This window comes from Bos taurus, chromosome 17 (genome assembly GCF_002263795.3).
Source record: "Bos taurus isolate L1 Dominette 01449 registration number 42190680 breed Hereford chromosome 17, ARS-UCD2.0, whole genome shotgun sequence".
Taxonomy (NCBI): Eukaryota; Metazoa; Chordata; class Mammalia; order Artiodactyla; family Bovidae; genus Bos; species Bos taurus.
This window is the reverse complement of record NC_037344.1, coordinates 17,089,253-17,114,312: the sequence shown is the minus strand read 5'-3', so window position 1 is coordinate 17,114,312 and position 25,060 is coordinate 17,089,253. Positions and strand designations below refer to the sequence as shown.

At 42.9% G+C, this 25,060-nt stretch overlaps 1 protein-coding gene across 1 annotated transcript in view; it reads right to left on the bottom strand.

Moving 5' to 3' along the window:
* TBC1D9 (TBC1 domain family member 9) overlaps positions 1–25,060 on the bottom strand; it is a 128,690-nt gene that overhangs the window by 27,696 nt on the left and 75,934 nt on the right. The window contains exons 4-13 of the mRNA XM_024977574.2: positions 20,615–20,843; positions 19,925–20,186; positions 17,806–18,013; positions 12,685–12,891; positions 11,310–11,480; positions 10,534–10,684; positions 8,554–8,768; positions 6,170–6,287; positions 4,733–5,018; positions 4,259–4,388 (exon numbers count right to left, since the gene is read on the bottom strand). Coding sequence (XP_024833342.1) covers positions 4,259–4,388; positions 4,733–5,018; positions 6,170–6,287; positions 8,554–8,768; positions 10,534–10,684; positions 11,310–11,480; positions 12,685–12,891; positions 17,806–18,013; positions 19,925–20,186; positions 20,615–20,843 — 1,977 coding nt within the window. The remainder of the gene's footprint in view (positions 1–4,258; positions 4,389–4,732; positions 5,019–6,169; positions 6,288–8,553; positions 8,769–10,533; positions 10,685–11,309; positions 11,481–12,684; positions 12,892–17,805; positions 18,014–19,924; positions 20,187–20,614; positions 20,844–25,060) is intronic.

Sequence of the window (25,060 nt, the reverse complement as noted above, 5' to 3'; positions counted from 1 at the left end):
CCCCATGGACTGCAGCATGCCAGTCTTCCCTGTCCATCACCAACTCCTGGAGCTTGCCCAAACTCATGTTCATTGAGTTGGTGATGCCATCCAACCACCTCATCCTCTGTCATCCCCTTGCTTAACATTTCTCAAATGCTCTGGGTGGGCTATCTTGAACATGAAGAAACTCTGAGGTGCTCCCATGCCTGCCATAAGTCTGCTATTAATGTGCTCTCTGTCTTCCAGGAGGCTCATCGCAGTCTATGGATTAAACCTGAAGGCTGGGGCTTTATCTACCATGTCTGTGTGTCTAACAAAATGGCACACAGGGCCCAAACAGAAGAAAATTGTCTCTCAAACTGGGAGAACTTCACGATGCGTGAGATTTCTGCTATGAGGCATTTATGAAGACAGTTATCACATCTACTCATCAGGAGAAAGGTGATCGACCTGCAGCATCCTGGGATCTCAAGGCTGAAAGTGCTTTCGGTATTCTTCCTACTTATCTATTTTCCTGGCTAACTATCCTGAAGCACAGAAAGCAAGGAGTCACCTGCTTCAGAACACTGTTGTCTGTCGTATAACCGGGTTAAAATCCACCTGGGCGTCTAGTGGCCCCATTCTGCATCTAGGGCAGTGACTCTCAGCCCCCACCGGGCTCCAGAATCACCTGGGAACTTTTGAAAAATATTTCTTCTCAGGTGTCATACCAAGATACAAAGGTAACTGGTCTAGAAGGGAGCCTAAGAATTTATATTTTTAAAAGCTTGGCTTAAAAAAAATTTTTTTTAAGGGATTTGAATGCTCAGGCAGAATTGAGGACCACTGAAAGAGATGGGAATACCAGACCACCTGACCTGCCTCTTGAGAAATCTGTATGCAGGTCAGGAGGCAACAGTTAGAACTGGACATGGAACAACAGACTGGTTTCAAATAGGAAAAGGAGTTCGTCAAGGCTGTATATTCTCACCCTGCTTATTTAACTTATATGCAGAGTACATCATGAGAAATGCTGGACTGGAAGAAGCACAAGCTGGAATCAAGATTGCCAGGAGAAATATCAATAACCTCAGATATGCAGATGACACCACCCTTATGGCAGAAAGTGAAGAGGAACTCAAAAGCCTCTTGATGAAAGTGAAAGAGGAGAGTGAAAAAGTTGGCTTAAAGCTCAACATTCAGAAAACGAAGATCATGGCATCTGGTCCCATCACTTCATGGGAACTAGATGGGGAAACAGTGGAAGCAGTGTCAGACTTTATTCTTTTGGGCTCCAAAATCACTGCAGATGGTGACTGCAGCCATGAAATTAAAAGACGCTTACTCCTTGGAAGAAAAGTTATAACCAACCTAGATAGTATATTCAAAAGCAGAGACATTACTTTGCCAACAAAGGTCCGTCTAGTCAAGGCTATGGTTTTTCCTGTGGTCACGTATGGATGTGAGAGTTGGACTGTGAAGAAGGCTGAGTGCCAAAGAATTGATGCTTTTGAACTGTGGTGTTGGAGAAGACTTGAGAGTCCCTTGGACTGCAAGGAGATCCAACCAGTCCATTCTGAAGGATATTAGCCCTTGGATTTCTTTGGAAGGAATGATGCTAAAGCTGAAACTCCAGTATTTTGGCCACCTCATGAGAAGAGTTGACTCACTGGAAAAGACTGATGCTGGGGGGATTGGGGGCAGGAGGAGAAGGGAATGACAGAGGATGAGATGGCTGGATGGCATCACTGACTCGACGGACGTGAGTCTGAGTGAACTCCGGGAGTCGATGATAGACAGGGAGGCCTGGCGTGCTGCGGTTCATGGGGTCGCAAAGAGTGGGACACGACTGAGCGACTGAACTGAACTGAACTGAACTGAATCTAATAGGAGATGGAAAAACAAAAAAGGAAAGGCAAGACTTTGCGGTGCTGTCTTTAGGATGACCTATTAAGGTAATGGGGATTTCCCAGGTGGCACTAGTGGTAAATTACCCTCCTGCCAATGCAGGAGACCTAAGAGACGTGAGCTCAATCCCTGAGTTGGGGAGATCCCCTGGAGGAGGGCATGGCAACCCACTCCAGTATTCTTGCCAGGAGAATCTCAAGGACAGAGGAGGCCGGCGGGCTACAATCCATGCGATTTCACAGACTCAGACATGACTAAAGCGACTTGGCAAGTGCACACAGATAAGGCATTGGGAAGGCACTGGAGGCTTATTAGTAGGGCAGTGCCACTAAGCAGAGAAAACAAAAAGCAAACCATTGTGCATTGAAAGAGCAGGTGATGTAGGCATTGGTAAAAATAAACAAGGTTGTCTTCCCAGGCAGAGGAAGGAAACTATGGGTGTGTCCTGAGATAGGGCTCTTGGCAGCCTGAGGGGCGCCATCAGGGACCAGACAGACAGGAAGGAAAAGGACACCAGCTCTGGTCTTGCTTCCATCTCCACTCCTTCCCATTAAAACGGGCCACGTGCTGACCTCAGCAAGACCTTAGCTTATCTGTTGTGAAGAACAAAGCTGAGTTTCTACATACCAAGCTTTATTACTTGGGTCTAGAATTCTCTTCACAATAAAGGTTTCGGGGGATGCCTTTAGAAAAACAACCCACAGCTATAATAATAACTATTGCTGTCAGTCACATGGGCTCTTTTTCTGGAAAAATAATCTTTCAACATTTCTGATGGAGGACTGTTAAAAGTTCTGGGGCAGTGATTTTTTAAAAAAATGCATTATGATAATAACCAGTTTTGGAGACAGTGAAGTGAAACAGACATTCTTAACCTCTACTAGTGAAAATTTAAATCAGGAAAATCTATACAGAAACTGCACAGGGTGTGCCAGGAGCTTGGAAATAATTCATACTTTTTGATCTACTACTGGAAATCTATTCCTAAGAACGGACTCTAAGAAAAAAGTCAGAGATGTATTATTTGTGTAGAAACTTTTATATAATATATAGTATCATACATATTATATACACATAATAATACCATACAAATTTGCCAATATGCTACTGAAAATTTGGAAGCAACCTAAGTAAATATCCAACGGAAGGGACCAGCTAAATAAGTCTTGGCACCCCATTAAAGCAGAATACTAACAATCTATGAAAACCTGCGAACAAACAATATATTAAATATCAGAGAATGTTCATCATGTATTTTAAGTAAAAAACGGAAAGTTACAAAGCACTTTTAAGCAGATACTTGTACTTAAGTATAAATTGCAAATATGAAAACATACTGGAGGGAGATAAGGTGAGATGCTCACAGGATACAGTTTTTCTTTCACATGTGTTCAGTCTCTACATTATTTTACAATAAGCCTGCGTTACTTTTATGATACTAAAAACATACCCCAAATGTTTTCTTTTTAATATGTATGGAGTGCTAACAAAAATTTTCTGAAATAATAAACTATCAGCCTTTCTTCTATTTTGAGTTAAGGGCACACATTTCTGAAAAGGTGTCTGGATCCATACCAATTTTTTTTAAAAGCACCTATTTTTTTTTTCTCTTTAAGAGAGATTTTCTGACCTCAGCCAGAGGTCACCATCTCTCCAGTATACAGGCTGCTGCTAGCTGGAATGCTGACAATCACCAGGTACATGATCCCAAAACATCTGGAGAGGGCCTGGTGTGCTCAGCGAAACATTCACACTCTTCCTTAATGATCAGGAAATGAACAAACCACAAGTATTATGGGTCCTGAGCCCTGGAATGCCAAAAACCACAAGTGCTATGAGGTACCCAGCGCCACTGGCTCTTTTGTGGATTCAGGACCAGATCTGGGGTCATTGTGGACCGGAACATACCTTCCCCAACCCGGGTCGAGCAATCTGAGAGGAGTCCCAGGAGTCTGGTTCTTCTCAGGAGGCGAGAGTATCCTATGCATCCCCCACATAAGAGGACTGGCTCGTCTGCTTCCCAGGAGACCCAAGGACTTGGCATGAGCACAGGAGGGTCAACCTCCCCATGCTTGCTTTCAACAGCCCCTCCTCAACCCGCCCAGAGCTGAAATCGAGCTGCTGCTTGATCAGCCTACGAGGTGGGCAAAGCCAAGAGTCGGAGGCCTGAGCGGGTCACGCAACTGCTCCGTGGTGTTTGGCCCATTCATTCGGTGGCCCTCTCTGGAGCTCGAAGCTGTCAGCTGGTGGGGAGCTGCTTGCTTCGACAACCAGTTCTCAGAACCAGGAGGGAAGCAGGGACACCCTGGGTTAGCAACGGAAGCATGTGGCACACATCCAGCGGAGGCCCTCTGAGCACGCAGAGTGTTGTGAGCCCAGGCAGACCTACCTCATAGGAAGTTCTGATGAGTCTGAAAATGTCAACCTCAGGATAGGGCTCCACGTCATCACTGAGCAGGGAGTGGAGGTGAGGGATGGGGGGCAGCGTGCTGTCTTTATTGGTCACGCTGTCCAAATACCTGAAGAAGAAAGGAATCCGGAGTCACTGGGAGGCGAATCCAGAATTCTCTGTTTACAGCTGTCCACCTATTTTCTGCAAACTCTGCATATCAGAAGACTAGAATTTCCTTAAGAGTGAATGAAAATCCCTTCACTTCTTTTTAAAATTTTATTATTATTTTTAAACTGAAGTATAGTTAATCGTCTTTACTTCCAAAGACAAAGAATAATAATAATAAAAAAAAAATCCTCAATCACACAGAGAAGTGGGTCCTATGATAACCATCAGGGCATATAAGACTCACAGAACCAAGGAGAAAGGCAGATGGAAGGTACAGATAAGAAAGCCCAGGGTGAGAAATACCTTCCCAAAACGGTCATAGCCTCCCCGTCGTCCTTGCAGTTCAAAAGCTTGTCCACGTTTGCATCGAGCACAGCCAGGGCCAACTGGAATATCACTTTGATTCCTTCATAGAAGAAACAGTCGACAACCACCACTGCGCTCTCAAAGGGCATCACGCTGAGAAAAAGGGTGAGGAACCAGGACAGGGAGATGGTGGAGATCACACCCAGGTCCTGCATGCAGTCATACAGCTGCGGGACATAGTCCCGGGCCAGCTCCTCGAAGACACCCTGGTCCACCAGCGCACCTGCAGCGGGGCAGATGCAAAAGGTCACGCGTTAACCAACAGCACCTTCTCACAAATGAACCCAAGCCACTAGCTTGGCGAAAATAATCCAGTTGACAACTGCTACTGAGACAGAACTCTAATTGCTACGTTACTAGACGAAGGTATCAGCACAACCAAGTCACCAGATGAGTTCTGACTGCATCTTCTCTTTCTGGGGCCTTCCTCCCCTGCTTCTTGATCATAAAAGAGCAATAACATCACGCCTCTAAGAGCTGTGGAAAAGGTCAACTTACGAGATTTCCCTGACACACAATTATTTTGCTGGCAACATGATGTTTGGCTAGGCATGAAATATACATCTAAGTAGGTTCATTTCTTGGCAAACTCTTAAAGAAAAAAACCACTCTTCTGGATGCTTGGTCCCCATAAAGGAATTGTTTCTTTAAATAACTGTTTGGTTCCCCCCAACCCCCACCCCCGCAAAGTATAAGCATTCCAGCTGTACACATTCATGATCAACTTCCTGACGTTTCTGGAGAGTATTTCCAATCAATCAAGTTACTGTGCAAAAGTTTAGAAATGAAGACAGAACATAAGAGGAGAGCATAAAGTACACCTTTTGCTATACTAGCAATGAAAAGCTTGTCTTGCTAAAATGAATGTCTAACACTGGAGGGGATTATGCAGAGAGACACCAATAATTTATTTAAATGCTCACCATCGCTGGTGAGCGATGAACTGGTGAAACCAGTTCTGAAAAATACCTTAGAAACTGAGCTCTGAATATATTTTTATATGCTATTCTGCCCACTCCTTTTCTGAATCCTTCTGCTTTCCACAGATTCCAAGCTCTTCATGAAAGTACTATTAAACCTTTGGGGACTGGTGATCTGTGTGCCTGGTGTAGCTCTCACATGCCACAGACACCCACATTGAGTGTTTTCTAAGCAGTGAGACGTATATTCTTTCCATGGGGAGAAGCTCCACGGTGCTCCTTTGTGTACAATCCATACTGATCCAAGCCCTCTTATTCCCATTTTGGGAAACTGGAGTTGTCTGACACTCTTTTGGCTGATAGTGACTGGAAATGGGGTTACAGCTGGTTTCCTGGTTCTAGAAACATTTTCCTGATGAGATAAGGGTTATAAATTAATTGCATCCTCACGTACCAACCACCCTGGTGTTGTAGTAATCAGGGAGCATGCGTTCACACAAAGCCACCAGCAGCCAGAAAGCTTCCTCCTCTTTGGCATAAAGCAGCAGCACCGATGTGACAATGTTCATGGCCTAAAGGGATGAAAGAAGATGTCATCAGATACATTTAAAACACATCAGACACATTTTAACATATGAGCACCTTTGTTAACCTGAGAAACGACTGAGTTAGTCCCAAAGGAGCCAGCAGACTTTTTCCACAAAAGAACAGATAATAAACGTGTAAAGGCTTTACATACACACATTCTTCTGGGTTTTGTTTTGTTTACAACTTTTAAAAAATGTAAAAACCCTTAGAGCTTCACCCTGCTAAGTGTTTTGCTTTTGTTTGTTGTTTTGTGTGTGTGTGTGTGTTTTTTTTTTTTTGCCTGTTAACTGTTAAGGGCTCCATGAACACCAATATGCACCAAGGACCTCATTTAATATGCACCAGATCCTCATTCAAAAACTATGTTCAAAGCCTATTTGACAAAGCTTTCAACCTATTAGTCTCAGTGTTTGTAATCCTTAATCTGGTGAGGTGAATATTTCCCTTTTAATCTTCCGTAATTGTTTCTATCACCAAGTACGCATGGCTTGAGGCGCTCTTCAGGGAACAATGAAACCTTTCAAAGTTGGAGTCCTCGCCCATTATTTCTATCTGGATAAGGATGGTAGTGATAAGTAAAAGGGGTTTAATTCTAAAGTAACCTACTTTATTAAAAGATATTATCAGCTAGCTCATAAGCACTCCAGGCTCAACTACTTTAATAGTCCTCTTAATTAATAAGGAGAAGATCAAAAGATAAATATGAACTCTATTATATTAGAAGCCAGCTCCCTCCTGTACTTCTTTTGATCCTGGAGAAACCGGTAAATGTTCATCAGATTCCTACAATATAAATGTCAAAAAAGGAATTTTGGTCTAATAGGCTCTTCCTTGTAAGCCTGACTCAATAGGTTCCCAAGTCTATTGAAATCTTTAAAGAAGATTTTATAGAAATCATTTAAATTTTTTATAGAAATAAAACAATTTTATATAAATTTTTTAATATAAATTTCTTTATAGAAATCATTAAAATTCCACTTGAGAATTAACCTGCCTACTACATGATCATGGTCATGGCTGGTTTCTTTGTCATTCAGTCAAGGTAAGTTTCTTTTGAGGTTCTACTTGGTAACAGGCTCTGGACTAAGTATTGGGGAAAAGGAGGGGGCACAGCGGTGAAAAATCTCACAGGGCATAAATCCAGGGGTCAGAGAGATAAAAGAGATGTAAAAGTTGATTAATCAATTTGGAGGTATATTTTAAATTAACTGCTATCAAAAAGATAAAATGTACAGGGAGACCTGTGATATGTGTGTGTGTGTGTCTGTGTGTGTGTGTCTGTGTGTGTCTCTGTGTGTGTCTCTGTGTGTGTGTCTGTGTGTGTCTGTGTGTGTGTGCACGCACGGTATTCAGGTTTCGAGGAAGTAAGCCTGCTTTAGGTTTCAACTAGATGGTCAAAGAAGGTCTCTCTGGGTACATATGTAGCCTTTCAATCTAAAGACACTATCTTAGAGCTTTCCAAATTGTGCTATCCATACTAACATATACAAGCAATCATTGTGGCTGGTATATGGGTAACATTTTTTAATACTGAATTACACATTTATTTTAGTGGGCCTTAAAATATAGCCATAGCATATAAGAGCTACATTCTCAAGGAAATTAATTGCTTAGGAGTTGCAAAGGGTAGGAGCACTGGGGAACCCAGAATGCAGAATTAAAGGCTTGGTGCCCAGATATGCTCATGACCAGTGAGTGACCAGCCAGGCCACCAGATGGTGGTGGATCCAGAAAGGGCACTCTTATCCCTTGGCTCCTCTGCTCAGTGCAGTATTTCTCTGCTCTGGGAGAGCACGCTTCCCCGAGTACATCTGACAAGGTCCAAAAACATTTAGTTGTCACAAGTGGGGAGCACTGGCATTTCGTGAGAAGACGTTATTAAACATGTTATTAAGCAGGAATGTCACTAAACATTCTCCAAAGCACAGGACAGCCCCACACAAAGAATTATTCAGTCCACAATGCCAACAGTGCCAAGGTCGAGAGACCCTGGTACAGTAACTGCTCTCTTAACCATAAAGCCTTTCTTCTTTTTAAATAAATACTTATTTATTTGGCTGTACCGGGTCTTAGCGACAGCATACAGGATCTAGTTCCCTAACCAGGGATCGAACCCGGGCCCCCTGGGGGTGTGGAATCTTAGCCACTGGACCCACCAGGGAAGTCCCCCATAAAGCCTTTCTTATTACTTACCGGCTGGCAGAACACTTTTTTTTTTTTTTTAAAGTCTTACCCATCTGTGACATTCACCTGGCAATACCCAATGTTAGGATTTCGAAAAGCATAAGCTGTCAAGACTCTCCTCAGAGCCGCAATGCCCATTTCGTTTTGGAAAGCGGGGTGTTCCGGAAGGGAGCGGTGCAGGTCCCTCTCAATCTCCTCCGTGGCGAGGTTGTACTTCCCCATGGACTTCTCCACGAGGTCCTCATAGTAGCCAGGGTGGGTGGCCTTCTCGTTGATGGCACCTGGGAAACACCAGACGGACCCAGCATCAGAAAGTGGGAGCCCCGGCCTTGGCTGCCTGACCCGGCGCCTTCACCTTCCTCCTGTGAGGACCTGTGTGTCACAGCCACAGCCCGGCTGTAACTTCAATCCCGGCCCCTTCCCTCTTCCTGCTCCACTGGAAGCCGGCAGCTTAAAAACTCCCCTGTTCGCTATGATCCCCTGGAGAAGCGAACGGCTACCCACTCCAGTATTCTTGCCTGGAGAGTCCCATGGATGGAGGAGCCTGCTGAGCTACAGTCCATGGGATCGCGGAGAGTTGACCACGACTGAGTGATTCTCTATCTCTCTCTCTCTCACACACACACTCTATGATATCACTTATACGTGAAGCCTAAACAAGAGTACAAATGACCTTAGATACAGAACAGAAACAGGCTCACAGACACAGACAACAAACTCATGGTTACCAAAGTGGGGAAGAAGATGGGAGAGGGACAAATTACAGAATGGGATTAACAGATACAAACTGCTAGTCATACAACAGGTTAAGTAGCAAGGATTTACTGTATAGCACAGGGCATTATAGTCAATGTCTTGTAATAACCTGTAAGGCAAAATAATCAGAAAAAAAGACAACTGGATGGTTATGCTGTGTGCCTGAAACTAACAGTACTGTTAAACTATGCTTCAATAAAAAAAATAATAATGCATTTTTTAAAAACCTCCCTACAAACCTCCCTACACACACACAAACAAAAAACCCTCCCTAAAGGTAGAGGCTTCCAACCTAGAAACTGTGTTCCAAGGAACTTCCACAGACAGCCCAAAGGGGCTGCTCACACAAGAACAGGGAAGTGGGCAGAGAAAGTCAAGCTGAAGCTGAAGCCGTCTCAGTTCTCCAACCAAGCAGCCTTGCTTGCATTTTATCAGGGTTTTCCTTATGATTTCACGTGAAAAGGAGGCATTGTCTCTCAAAACAAGTTTAAAAACTGAAATTATGAAGGGCTCACAAAGAGCCATACTGAAGAGTAGGAGGAAGGATGAAGAGGGATTTTCAGAATTGCAGGGGGCAGGGAGCATGTTCCTGGCAGTGAGGAGCCACTGCTGTGGAGGGGAGCTCCTCGGTGCGGGGTGGGAGGACGCAGAGGTGGGCAAGAACCACTGCTGTGACATAGCTGCAGGTTATGATTCTTTAAGCCAGACAAACCCTGGACACAACCACTTAACTATAAATCTAGTTAAATATAATTTATGCAAGTATAAGGTGTATGTACACATATACATATATACAAATATGTACATATAAAAATACACACATATATATGTACATATTATATAATTAAATAAGTTCTTATAGGTTAAATATGTGTATATATATACACAGGCTTCCCAGATGGCATAGTGTTTTAAGAATCCACCTGCCAATACAGGAGTCTCGGCTTTGATCTCTGGGTCCAGAAGATCCCCTGGAGTAGGAAGTGGCAACCCACTCCAGTATTCCTGCCTGGAGAATCCCGTGGACAGAGGAGCCTGGCGGGCTGCAGTCCATGAGGTTGCAAAGAGTCAGACACGACTGAAGCGACTCAGCACACACGCATATGTACAGACACACACATATGTAATGAGAGGGTAAATTGATTTGTACTTCACTGATTAGGGATTAGACCCCTGGGCTGAGGTGGGGGTTACATATTTGAAATAGCCCTGAGGCACGATGGAAGGCTGAGGGCAGCCCCGGGGCTCCCCACACTCTGGAGGGGTGCTCCCTCTCCAGCCCCGCCGTACCTGACAGCAGCAGCCAGAGCTCCCCGCGCATGCTCTCAGGGACACCCTTCAGCACCAGCTCCCGGGTCTTTTCTGTGCGGTACATGCAGACCCCTTGCCCGTACTCTGCAAAGTGAATCTTCCAGGCCTGCTCTTTCAAAAACTCTTTGGCCTGAAAGGGATGACGTAGCATCATTACACCCAAAGTACTTTGAGAATGGTAAGGACAAGTTTGACGGAAAGTCAGAACATTTTCCCTGGAGAATGGAGCTGGTAAGTTCTGGACAGAATTCATGAGAACAAAGAACTCAGATTTTCTGAAGACCTTCTGTGACCTGACTCATATACCAGAGCCTGTGGATCTGCCATGAAACTTTCTGGCCCAGAGTCAGAATGCCACTTACCTGAGATGGGTCAGGAGAATGCAAATGTTACTTACGGCTTTATGTCTACCCCTCCAAGTGAAACAGAGTGGATGTTTGCTAAATGTGGCCTGAGACCTTATGTACTTACTTGTTGGTTACTTAAACAACGGTTAAAAAACAAAAATGAAAAATGTCACCTGCATATAGAAATATATGACCCATCTCCTTTCACAATGAAGCCACTCTGAAACCCGATGACATACAAATATGTCATTGTATGTTATATTTATATGTCCTTTGTATTTTTAAAAAAATATCCTTCCCTTGTAGGAAACTGTCCAGTGATGTATTGATGAGTTTATTTTAAAAGATTTTTAAAAAACATTCCTGTTCTAATACAGAAAGTTCGGGGCAAGAGGAGGTGGCACTCACCAATTTCGGGTTGAACTCCTCAGGAGACCGCCGCCGATACATGGTCATCAGGGTCTGTGTGGCTGTGGGGACACTGTTGCCGTTGAGGTTGAACTGGCGCTCGCCATCGGCATCGGAGCTGGTGCTCCTCTGGGGACTGGAGGAAACGAGGCTGCTGGGCCGAGAATACACCTGCCAACGCAGAGAGTAACACGAGGCGGGGACGATTTGAGCTGCAGAATCTACTTCTTCAACATTCTCTGCTCCGCCTTTCTGTGCTCAGTCGTGTCTGACTCTTGGAGACCCCATGGACTGTAGTCCGCCAGGCTCCTCTGTCCACGGGATTATCAAGGCAGGAACACTGGAGTGGGTTGTCATTTTCCCGATCCAGGGACCAAACCCCATGTCTCCTGTGTCTCCTGCATTGGCAGGCAGGTTCTTTACCACCAAACCACCTGACTGTCCTCCGGACAGACACTAATAGCCTCACCATGGTTCCCAAGAGATGTCTTGCTAGGTGATGTAGCAGGAGGAAGTCCACAAGCCAGCATTTTGGTGAGAATTAGATGGGATCATGGGCCACAGAGCTTCGATGCTACCAGTAGGTTTCCTCTGTATTTTATTTTTTGGCTGTGCCCCATAGCATGAAGTTTCCCAATCAGGGATCGAACCTGCATCCCCTTCATTGGAGGCATGGAGTCTTAACCACTGGATCACCAGGGAAATGCCTCCTCTGTATTTTAGATTCATTTTTACAACAAACTGGTTGGAAACTTATCTCTCTGATTAGTATGCATGCAAAGCGTGACGTGGTTGAGTCAACTGCTGATGGGACCACCTTCCTTGCCTCCTATCTAGTTTCTGGTGCCTCAAAAATGCCCACAGAAACTTGGAGCAGGTAAACAGGAGCTTGCCAGCTTTACAACGTATTTTCACTGCAAGTCATTCTATCACTTGAGCTAATCATGTATCTTTCAGGGCCCAGTTTCCCTGGATGTGGATTCAGAGCCTAATTCAATAGGGACACAATTCGTATTGTATCATAATAAAATCATCCTAATAATGTTGTGTTTCAGGTTTGAGACTTTACTGAGTGACCTCTGTATAATTCCCAACAGAGTCACTTAGACCAGAGTCACCTGCTATGTAATCAGGACAAATCACTTCATAACGCCTTCAATGGTGAAAGAAGAGGGTGAGACTAGATGTCCAATTCTATGATCCTAAATACAAACACCATGAGATTTAAATGAGATGTCTGCTCTGGACATCAGAGTAGTTGGTTCATCTCAGCACAGCTGCAAAGCTTCAAGATCAAACAAAACAGACCAGGAGGTGAACACTCCCCAGGGAAGAGAAATAGGATGAACCAACCCCGCAGGTGCCTTCCACTGACCTCATCATCCGAACTGTTGTAGCTTCCTGCGAATTCCTTGTCTGAGTATATTTTGGAGGTCGTCTGCTGCAGGAAGTCAGAGATCCTCTGCACCAGAAAGTCTCTATCCTTCAAGTTGGCAAAGAGAAAGGTCATCCTGTTCCTGGTGCTGATGGACAGGGGACTGGGGAGCACACTGGAGCTGTCTGCCTTCTCTACAATCGTCACCTGAAAAGAAAAGAGGCCACCAAGAGCATTACTTCCCAGGGATCACCTGGCAGCAACCTCTGAGCTCTGAAGATGCTGAGCACTGAAGAAAGAAGACCATGCTTTTCAATCTCGGCAGGAACCTCCGTATTTTATTGAGGCAAGTTGAGATTCTTGAATGGTGTCCCAATAAAAGAAAACAGCTCAGAATAAATGAAACTGGAACCGGAATTATCTTGCTGGTAGTTATAAATCGAGAGTGAGTCCCCATCCCAGCCCCAGGAGACATCTGGCAACATCTAGAGGCACTTCTGGTAGTCCCAAGTGGAGGGTACCACGGGCATCTCACAGGTGGAAGTCAAGGATGATGCTAAACATTTGGCATTGCACAGGACCCAAGTCAGCCCACCCCCAACACACTAAGGCCCAAGACGTCAACAGCGCCAAGGCTGGGAAACCTTGTTGGAAGGAATTCCTTGACTTTCATTAAAATTTCATGGAACTTTAAGAGGGAGGACTCTTAGCTGGTGCTTCATCTGTAAGAGAGAGAAACAACCCATGATACTGGGTCCTTTTATTAGCTTAATGTGGATATGGCTTTTAAAACACCACCAATCCTTCAAACGTCTGGTTTAGACCCCAGGGCTTTGCATTCCTCACCTCTTACCACTTCAAAGTTTTAAAGGCTTGAATCTGAGCAGACATGACATAAACAGCTTAACTGCAACCCTGTCTGCACAGGTTGACTGTGTGTGTGTGTGCATTTGTGCATACTAGTGCGTGTAGCAAAGTAAGTACCATATCAGGAGAAAAGTAGAAACAGGGGGCATGTGCTTCAGCTTTGAAATGATGGCATATATTTGCTGGTTTATAAAAGGATTTTCATCAACTGGAGACTAAGATAAATGTATTACAATTCTTTAGCACATTAGGAAGAAAAATCTCAAGGCCAGCTCTAGATAAATGGTTTATTTGCAGCGGCGCTGACTGTGTACTTAAGAGTTTAGTTTCTTTCCCATCTTCATTTCCACATGTAAGCAGTCTAGACAGGTTCAACTTCAACCTCTTCATCAGCATTTTCATGTGAAAGACATTTCCTCTGAGCAGAACTTTAAAAACCTCTCTCCCTTTCAAGGCTAAGTAACCTACTGGAATTGCCTAAAAAGTTGCATGGTCACAGGTGCAAAACAGGTATTAGTGGGGTCCATAAAGGGGAAAACTGAAGGACCTGAGTTCTGTTCTCAGCTTTTATAAACATGTACAAGTTAGATATATATTCATACATTTTTAAAGGAATATTCTGAGATACCTAGAGTTGTACCTAAGAGTTTTTTCCTCCAATGCTAAAGAAGCTAGAGAAATTGGCGGGGAGAGGTGGAAACCAACTTCTTTATCATGAAAAGGATTTTCCCATGATACTTCAGACATAGAGTAAACAATGCTTATTTTAAAAGCCCAAAAAAAAAAAATCCTTTTTTCCCAACAGATTGTTTATGATTCTTTTAGTCACCAGGCATCTGCAATTAATTGCAGATGCCAAGAGGATGAAAGGTTCAAGTTCTGCACCTAAAACAGATTCTATGTGCTCGTGAGGAAATCAAGCATGAAGTCCAGTATCTACCAGGATCATGAAGCAACAGCAAGAAAGTGCCTACAGAAACCCTAGGAAGCGTCCCACAGGTTAGCACATATTTTTCACTGACAAATGAGTTCTAGTAGAATTCTACCCCTGAAACTCTGCGCCTCCAAGGAAAGGGTAATAGCTCCACCGGAATGTTCTACACAATAATGAGACACATTTTCATCACCAACTACAATTGTAAGATAGCTTCAATTCAATCAAATCTTGGTGTTTCATATGGAACATTTTACAAGGTAATTTATAATTGAAAAAAAGAAGAGAGACTGCATCTAGAAATCCTAATGAGGACTCTCATCACTTTATCTTCTTGCTGCTAGTTCAGACTTTTCTTTAAAATCTATAGCAACACGGTTCTGTGCAAACATTTAACATGTGTTGATTTACTCTACCTTAAGTCTGCATGCAGAATGTATATTAACAATCTCCAGTCAATATTTCCACTTATTTATAAAAAATTAAACACAACAGCAATCCCGAGTCTTCACAATTCTAAAAGGAGCTGTTCCAAGGAGAATGCAAGGTTTCTTGAGGCTCCTACTGATCGATCAGCTTAACTCAGTTCATGGAGAGATCACTCTCTTCTCAAACAGACCCCGACGGAGGGTGGGAGCCCTGTCCTAGTGCATTTTTGTCATTATATAACCTAGAGTAGGAATAAACGCAAGTGCTTTGCTTCTTCCATTAGTTGAGGTTTAGGATTTACCATTAATATATCTCAGTGATTCACTGGAGTAAAGAAAGAGCACTGCTGTCTCACTGGGGGTTTCTTTCAAGCCGCACCCTCCAACCACAACACACTTTACTTCTAAATGCCACCATACTATCCTCCCCCTTCTGACTTATCCTGAAATATGCCTGAATTATCTCCCCTTACTACTTGTTAGGGAAAACTAGGAAGCACAAGATGGGCTGAGGGTATTAACCATCAATCTCCTAACTCCATCAAGCTCTCACGATCCTATTGTAGATCACACTGAAATGTACACAGAGCCCCTGAACTGAACCCAGAGGAGGGGAGCAGGAGAGCTGATATGGGATGGCAGCCTCCAGCCACTCTGTTCCTCAGTTACCTTTGGATAAACAAAGTGATGACTCACTCAGATTTATAAATGATACACTCAGTATATTCTTAATGTCAGGATGGGTTTCCCTAGTGGGTCCAGGTCACTCTGCTCTATTTTCTTCAGGTAGTACTTGACGAAGGACATTTTTCATAGCAGACTTTAATAGCATACTATGAATGGTGATAGATGTTAACTGGACTTATCATAGTGATCATTATATAATATATACAAAGATCAAATCACTACTATGTTAACCTGAAACTAGTGGATGATGTCAATTACCATACACACGCGCACACACACACACACACACACACACACACACACACACACACAGAGTTCAGTAACTCCCTAAGAGAAAGAGGGTAAGTTTGTTGGAAAAAGTCATGAGATGCATTTCAGAACCAGTTGTAAGTACCGATCAACCATCCATCTGAGAATTCACCTCCAATAATTCCTAGTCTTCAAATGTGTTATAATACCAATGAGCTCACCCTGTAAGAAAGAAAACTAGATTTTTCCATTGCCTAACACTTTGCATTCATTTTAATCCACCAATTAAACTTCTAGGACTTTATAATTTAAGGAAAATTATACATATGTTTGGGAGGAAACGAACAAACAAAAATAATGCAAAGGTCCAACCAAAGGTAATCTAAATAAGAAGAAGAAATAAATTATACATATCCAGTAATGGAATAATATGCAGTCATTAAAAGTTATACAAGAATATTTTATGATATGGAAATAAGTTTAGTGCACACTCACTGTTAAGAGAAATAGGCAAAAAATAAAATTCATTATTTCTTAAACCTAAATAATATAAATGACATTTACACAGCAATGCATAGAAAGCCTGAGCAGCCATATAGCAGGATGTTCATTTTTGAATAGTGGTCATTTTTGAATAGTGGGACTGGGGGGAGTTTTTGTTTTCTTCCTATTTGTCTGTATTTTAATAATTTTCTGTGATAATGATGCAAACAAGAAAAAAACAAAGCAAGAAAATTTGCTTACATAAATGATTATTTTTTTTTTAAAAAAAAGAAAGTAAGGCAAAGAGAAACTTGAATCCTTTACCATAGGAAATCTTAACAAAGACTCAACCTTGATTAAATAGCCAAAGCTTCTAAGCATCTTAATTTCTAGGTTGAAAGCAGCCAGGTTAGAAACTGCGGATCTGCCAGCCCTGGACATCCTAACCTGGAATTTCTTCTCAACCCCAACAGCAAGGCTTCTCCACAAGTACCAGAACAACCTCTCACTGTGAAGACACAAGAGAACCCACTTCCAACCCAGGTACAATAATAATGTTCCTCAGTCTTCATTGTCCATGGGCATCAGCCTGGAACTTTATTAAAGTACAGACTCCAAAATTTGCAGAGATACAGATCTGGCCGTGGCGGCCAGTGGTCCCACTGGTTCTAACAGAGGGAACCAACGAACTCGACAGATCTTGACTTTCTGATTCACAACCCAGACCACTCTCTAAAGATCAAGATGCTCAGGCTGTGGGCCAGGAGCAGTAACTACACTTTCTAGTTTCTCTATTTGATATTTTCACATCTCAGGGCCTTGTTGACCCAGAGTTAACCAACTCCTGGAGACAGTAAAGGACTCACCTGTGAGAAGGCATTTCACAAGCAAACCATTCTATCCAAACCCCAAGGACCTCCTTCACCTGCTCTCACACTCAGGGCCCCTATTCATCTTGCCCTCGTCACCCCAGGGCCAGGAACCGGACAGTTAGGGACAGGGCCTCTGCCCTAGAGCCTGCTGGAATTTTTCAACTTGCCAATCCCAAGCCTGCTTATCCTGTCTCACCTGTTTCTTCCCAAGGAAATCACAATCAAGACTCCAGTCCACATCCTTCCCTGCTCCTCTGTCTGCTGACCCACGGGGTGCTTTCCCCCCGTGGGCCCTCTAGCATGGCGTGCGCCCCCTGATGGGAGCCATGAGTATAACAAGCGTCTTTTCAATGACAGTCATCTCCTGCTCTGTTGATCTCACCTTACCTGAACAAGAATAAAACACCAGTCTGCTTCTGGAAGAAGAAACCTCGCAGGTCTCATGGTCATTCGGGGCAATGCCAACACAAAAAAGAGGGACAGATGCCACCAAAGAATTAGGAACGCTCACCCATGGTTAAAAGCCAACTCAGTGATGGTAAGATACCCAGAAAAAGATTACCAACAAAACTTAAAACACCCATTGCCACCTGCCACGTACCTCTCGCAGTGGGATAATGAGGCTACACAGGTTCTCTTCCTTGCTGGTGAAGCAGATATAGTTCGTAGACACAAACATCTGCCCCAAAATGTGCATTTTGTTGAACGGAGTCCAGAGGGTGCAGTCTGTGTGGCCATCTAATTTTTCATCTTTGGGCAGCCGGAAGAGTGCACGGTACCTCTCACTCTTGGCCCTGGCGTCCAGATCGCTGGAAAACAACAGCAATAACTCACCCCACAGGAGAAAAGTTTGAGTACCTCTCAATGATGCGGCAACAGATTTCCCGGCCCATCTTTCCCTTCCACCCTGTCAGAATTATTTCTACCTTCTTGGCTTTCTGCAGGAGTTAACTCCATGATGACCCAAAAGCATAATGAAATCATTTTAATGTATTTAGGTTCCCTGTGTAGTCATTCTACAATCAGTATCTGTAAATGTCAAAGGATCTTAGGAAAACAAGGCCTAGACAGGAAATAATTCTCTTTCCAAAAGAATACAGTAATTTCTGAAGAGATGATGACATTTATACTCATCCGCAGCCACTCTCGGGGCCTTATCTTTTAAGAATGACCTAATGAGGACACACATAAGCCATATGACTCTGCAGGCGGTCAGTGGTCACCTTGAATAAACAATAAAACTGCCTGAAACACAGGAACAGCCCACTTCCTGGACAACCAGAGTGTCTAAGCCCAGCTGGGTCCTCCAGTGACCATGATCTTTTCTCTGATGAGTTCCTTCTTCCTGTTCATCGTTTAAACATCTTTGCTCAAGCTTTTAAGCCACTTCAGCCCCTGATGATCCAGTTTCTGGTTTCACAAGGCAAAGACAGGCCCTCCAATTCCCTCCCTTCTGTCTCTAAAACTACCTGCTACCTCACCTCCTCCTTCTTCTTTTACCTGTTTCAAAGGGAGAGCTATCAGCACACACAAGCATCCTTCTGCATGCTGTGAGATCCTTTTTTTTTTTTTTTTTGTAGCTTTGCTTTGTATGTGGGATCTTAATTCCCCAACCAGGGATTGAACCCAAGCCCCCTGCATTGGAAACATAGAGTCCTAACCACTGGACCACCAGGGAAGTCCAAGATGCCACTTTTTAAATTATTCATTTTCTTCTAGCTTTATCTCCATGCTCCCTTCTGTCTTTGTGCTACCCTCAACAACAAACTCTTCCCACCTGCCTACTTCATATTACCTTCTGTTCAAATGTTTTTGTTCTATAAAAGAGCAAACCCCCTACTTTACCATTGAATTTCCCGACAAAGCAGGCTGTACTGACCTAATTCCCTTGCCTTGCCTTTCATGTGCATTCAGCCCACCACAGTAAGCCATCTTCTTGTCACGCTATCAAAACATGTCTCAGATCACCAAAGGCGTTTTCATTGCAGTGACCTCTTGTCAGGTTTCGACGACCAGCTGTACACCAACGATGACCAATTCCATTTATCCCATTGAACTGATGTCTAGTTAGACGCCCTACAGGCGACTCAACTCAACTTGATCAAAATTGAATCCTCATATCCCTTGGACATGCTGTCCCTTCCCTCATCCCCATCTCAGTTAAGGGTGATTCCATGCATCCATCACACGTTACAACATCAACTTTCCCCTTGCCTTCTCTCTAGCCTTCACTCTTACATCCAGACTTCTGGGCTTCTCTACAGCATAGCTTCATCCCATGCCCAGCCACCTTCCATAAATGTTGACGAGCTTACTTTCCTCTGTGCTTTTCTCATCTGTTTGCCTTACCATATTGTCCCTCTGCCTGAAATAATATGTCTAAAGTAATATTCATCCTACTGACTCTGACTGAGCAATTTCGAGAGCCCTGCTGTGAGCAGCTCCATGGAGAGATCCTTCACTGCCAGTCTCCCTGTGTGTGTACTCAAGGTGCTCTGCTCTCAGCACCAAAAGAGGTCCCAACCTATAGTGCTGGAGCTGGTCATGTCTACCTCACTTACTGAACTGTGAGTGCTTTAGGCAGACTTTCTCAGTTTTGGATCTATACCCAGAAAAGTGTTCTGAACCCTTGAAGCTGTTCAGAAAAGGTTAACTTTCATAAGTGAACAGATGGGTTCTTGTTTCTAAAGTCTGTAAGACTTCAGATCTCTGTCACCTACCGTTTTAGGGCAGACACTTTCTTAGGAGATTTCTTTTTCAGTTTGGGCAGGGATCGATCTTGTTCAAAGCCCTCATTGTCTAAGAGCTGCCTCATAGCGATGTTGGCGAGCTGCTCCATTAACTTGAAGGTCTCATTGATGTTGAGGAATACAGAGAAGAAATGCTCGCTAGATCTTGTGCTCACTTTGATCACGTCGGGTAGAAGCAGCGTGGCATTCTTCTCGAGCTGAGTGATGTCCACCCACCGGATGACCAGCTTGGCTGAGCACAGAGAACAAGGCTGGGTCAATATGTGGCTTCTTAAAATCCTTTCAAGATACTGGAATCTCACAACACCACCCTCTAATTTCACAGAACTCCTATGAGCTTATGTGCTTATATTTATTAATATTCTGCTTGATAGTTTCAAAAGACAAATCTAGGCCACAAAAATTCTGAGTTATGATTATTACAGATTTAAGTCCCTGTCTACTAAATGAATTATACCTTTGGTCAATTTTTATTATCTCACAATCAAGTAGTTTATAGCAACTGAGTCAAAAATGATTGAATTGAACTGTTAAGTCATCACAAATCAGTTACAACTGCAGATTTACTACTGTTGGTGTTTGGATATGGTTTACATTCAGGACAGGGAGAAACCTCGGTAGACTTTCAAAAGCTGCCCTCTGAAATTCTAGAGGACTCACCTTCCCTTCCCATCAGAAAAGAATAAAAGCAAAGGTGATTAATGCTGAGGTACATCCAGCCCTGTCGGGGGACCTTCCCCTTCCAGTAGCTGCAAGAGTAATAGTTAACGAGTTTCTCTTCCTCGGGCATTCCAAACAGCCGATGGAACTTCACAATGGCTTCCTTGAACTTCTCCGTGTCATCATCTTCCTTCACATCGTTGATTTTGTTATACTCGGCAATGATGCCCTAAGAAGGCATAAAGCACAAATGCACAGCTTGTATCACTATGACTAGACCTGTTTCTTTTCTGTACATACTGGCAAAGGAAAAAATTTTCTTCTAAGGGACACTTAAAAAAATTGAATTATTTTCAAAGCCAACTCCCCAAACCGAAGCCACTTAACAAGCAGCATTTATGTACTAAAAGATTTCTGAAGAGCAACACAGATCAATGTAGAGCAAAGAAAGATCAAAACGCATGTCATTAACTGATGTTAGCCACAGACCCACCGTCTCTCAGCCATGAAAAATATCAGGAACCTGGATAAAAGGAACAAGCCACCATATGAACAGAAAAGAGGCGAATATTGGAGTGGAAATTATAGAAGACACACAATTTTTGATCAGTTGCACAGGAAATAAGATCTTTGCAAAACAAGTAACTGGCTTAACCTACTGCTTAATCATCTTAGCAGCTTGAGGGGCTGTTTGTTACCCAGTTCCTCCATAACTCAATGAAAAATGGCTTCTACATGTGTCTCCTGAGCGAAAATGTTCCTTGAAATTCTACCTTTGACTTTGTAATCACCAAATCCCTCTTACCTCATCTCCATTTTCTCTGTTTACAAGGTACGGTGAGATAAGCATGAGCTCTGGAGCATGAATGTCTGGGGTTTTGATCCCAAAGGTGTCACTGCAAATCTATGTGAATTTGGGCAGCCTCATACCTAGAATTCCTGCCTTTGGGCTTCCAGTGAATTCTGGATGCTACAAATATATTTTCCCCAAACTTATTATAACTACAAAATTCTTATTATCAAAATTCTGTTTCCCTACAATCACCATGTAAAATCCATTATTCTAGACCATGCACATTTTTGATCCAACCAACACTGTAACACTTGTTCTCACTGCACTGCATTTGACAAGATCCAGAGCACACTCAGGGCCTGGATATGTCATCTGTATGCTTTTCCACCTTCTTGCCTGTGGTCCTGTCATTCTGAAGGCATAAAATCTACAGTAAGACTATTGTCTGTTTCACTAATTCTGTGTGTACTTAGTCATTTTGAACTCTATGACTCCATGGACAATAGCCTGCCAGGCTCCTCTGTCCATAGAATTTTCCAGGCAAGAATACTGCAGTGGGTTGCCATTTCCTCCTCCAGGGGATCTTCCCTACCCACAGATCAAACCCTCGCCTTGAGTCTCCTGCATTGGGAGGCAGATTCTTTTTATTTTTGAATATAGATTTATTTTAATTGGAGACTAATTACTTTATAATATTGTATTGGTTTTGACATACATCAACGTGAATCCACCACAGATGTACACGTGTTCCCCATCCTGAACCCCCCTCCCACCTCCCTCCTTGGACCATCCCTCTGGGTCATCCCAGTGCACCAGCCCCAAGCATCCTGTATCATGCATTGAACCCGGACTGGCGATTCATTTCACATATGATATTATACGTGTTTCAATGCCATTCTTCCAAATCATCCCACCCTCTCCCTCTCCCACAGAGTCCAAAAGACTGTTCTATATATCTGTGTCTATTTTGCTGTCTCGTATACAGGGTTATCATTACCATCTTTCTAAATTCCATATACCCGGCAGGCAGATTCTTTACCACTGTATCACCCATCACTAATCCTACCTAATCTCAAAATCCAGTCCAATTCCCAGCTCTTTATAAACGCTTCTCCCAACTATAACTCTTCTTCCTCACATTAAGTACTGCTGATCCTCTGTGCCAGATGTAGTGGAATTTTTTAATACATATGATGTCCTGAATTTTATTTTCACTGCCAGACTGTCCACTCCAGTTGCCAGCAGCTGTGGTACTAAGGGGTGATGGCAGGAGGGAAGGGGGAGAGGGCTTTGTCTTCCACCCTCTCCATCACCATTCAATTCTAGTGAAAAACAAACATGTAAACAACAACCAAAACAGCCAACACAGCCCTGGACAAGTCTTCAGCCTATTCTAATAAGAAGCCACAGCTTAGTCCCTTTGCATAGTCCAGGAATTACCGTAGTGGGCATGCCATCAGGAGTCTTTCTACACTGTGATATATTCTGTACAGCTACTTTCTGAAACAGAGATTTGACAGCAGCATCTCCACCATGAAAATGTCCACAGTCTATCAGTGTAAGAGGGGAAAAACCCAATCTGCATCTTGTGACAAAGAACCCCTTCTTGGTCTGCCCAAATCCACCTTTCCAGGTTCAGTGTAAATATCACATTTTCTATGAAACTAACCAAGTCGGGCATAAGCACCAGCATTCTTGTCTTTAGGTTCTCTTAATTTCTATGTTGGCTGAACGTATTTTGTGTATATGTCCCCCAACCACTAAATATGCCTTTCAAACACAATGTCTCAAAAAGTTTTTACCAACAGCAGCTAGCACCTAAGAGATATTAATGTGTTTTAGTGATGTTTTTCACCTCTATGTCCTTATAAATCCTCTCGTATTTAAAGAAATTTTTTTTTTAATTTCAATGAGCATTCTAGATATGTAGTACTTATTAGTTCTTTAGATAGCATGAAAAAGTGAAAGTGTTAGTCTCTCACTCATGTCAGACTCTTTGCCTTCTCCGAGTTGGGTCCTTAGGCAATGCCAATGGCCAATCAACTCCGAGTGAGCATGGAGACCCTCAAGCCTAATGTCCGCTCTCCTGTAGCAAGGCTCTGACCTGAAGTCAGAAGAATACTAGAAAAGAGCAATGTAGAACAAACCAAATGATGCCCACATGTTTAGAGAGAAGGAACATTAAATTCAAACTACACTATCTAAGGGGCTTCCCCGGTGACTCAGACAGTAAAGAATCTGCCTGCAACGCGGCAGACCCAGATTCGATCCCTGGGGTTGGGAAGATTCCTCGGAGGAGGGAATGGCTACCAACTCCAGTATTCTTGCCTGGAGAATTCCATGGACAGAGGAGCCTTTCGAGCTACAGTCCATGGGGTCACAAAGAGTCTGACATGAGTGAGAGACTAACACTTTCACTTTTTCATGCTATTTAAAGAACTAATAAGTACTACATATCTAGAATGCTCATTGAAATTTTAAAAAGAAAATTTCTTTAAATACGAGAGGATTTATAAGGACATAGAGGTGAAAAACATCACTAAAACACATTAATATCAACAGACCAGGCCTCACCAACTAGTTTCAACAATAAGGATAATAATCCCTAAAGTTCCACTTCCAACTTTCCCAACTTCAAGAAAAAAAAGAGGGTTCACAATACAGAATCTCTTCAGATTACTGTAACTTTAGCCAGGTGGACCAGATGATGGAACAAAGGGATGGAATGATCTCCTTCCGGTATGTTCTATGTTGTTCTTGCTCATTAGTTGCTCAGTCATGTCCGACTCTTTTGCGACACCATGGACTGTAGCCTGCCAGGCTCTTCTGTCCGTGGGATTTCCCTGACAAGAATATTGGATTGGTTTGCCATGCCCTCCTCCAGGGGATTTTCTTGACCCTGGGATCAAACCTGCATTGGTAGGTGGATTCTCTACCACTGAGCCATCAGAGTATATATGTTCTATAGGTTCTACATAATATGAAATAGGTCACCCCTGTTCTAGGCAACAGCTCCATGTAATTTTGTAAAATTGCTACAGTCCAAATATTCAGGACATCCAATACAAATTTAAATACACAAAGGACATTGATAGGTAGTTCATAAAAAGGGGAACATTAACTTAGCAAACATAAAAAAATATTCAACCTCATAATCAAAGAGAAAAATGAAAACAATAAGACACCGACTTTTACTTCATACATTTGAAAAACTACTTAAACAATTATAATGCTGAAAGCAAGCAACAGTATAATCACACAGGGATTCTAACATACTGACAATATCTACTAACGTCCACTAAAAGCATTTAAACGTACTTAACCCATTAACCAACATTTTGTAATCTATCCTAAAGAGGAGAAAAACTATAAGAAAAGTTACATATGAACAGAAGAATTCGTTGTATTATTGTTTGTACCTGACTCCCACTTATCTAAAAGCTAGGGAGACTTACATAAGGAGGGATAGTAAGGCAATTATGGGACAATATTCAGTTATTATAATAACAGCCAAGGTTATACAACAATATAGTAGATATTGGAGAAAAAAGATATGATATAAAATTATACATATAGTCAGACTACTATTAGGGTAAATAAGCATACAAGAAATCTAAAAAGAAAAAAACAAAAGTTATCTACGGTGTTTGGAT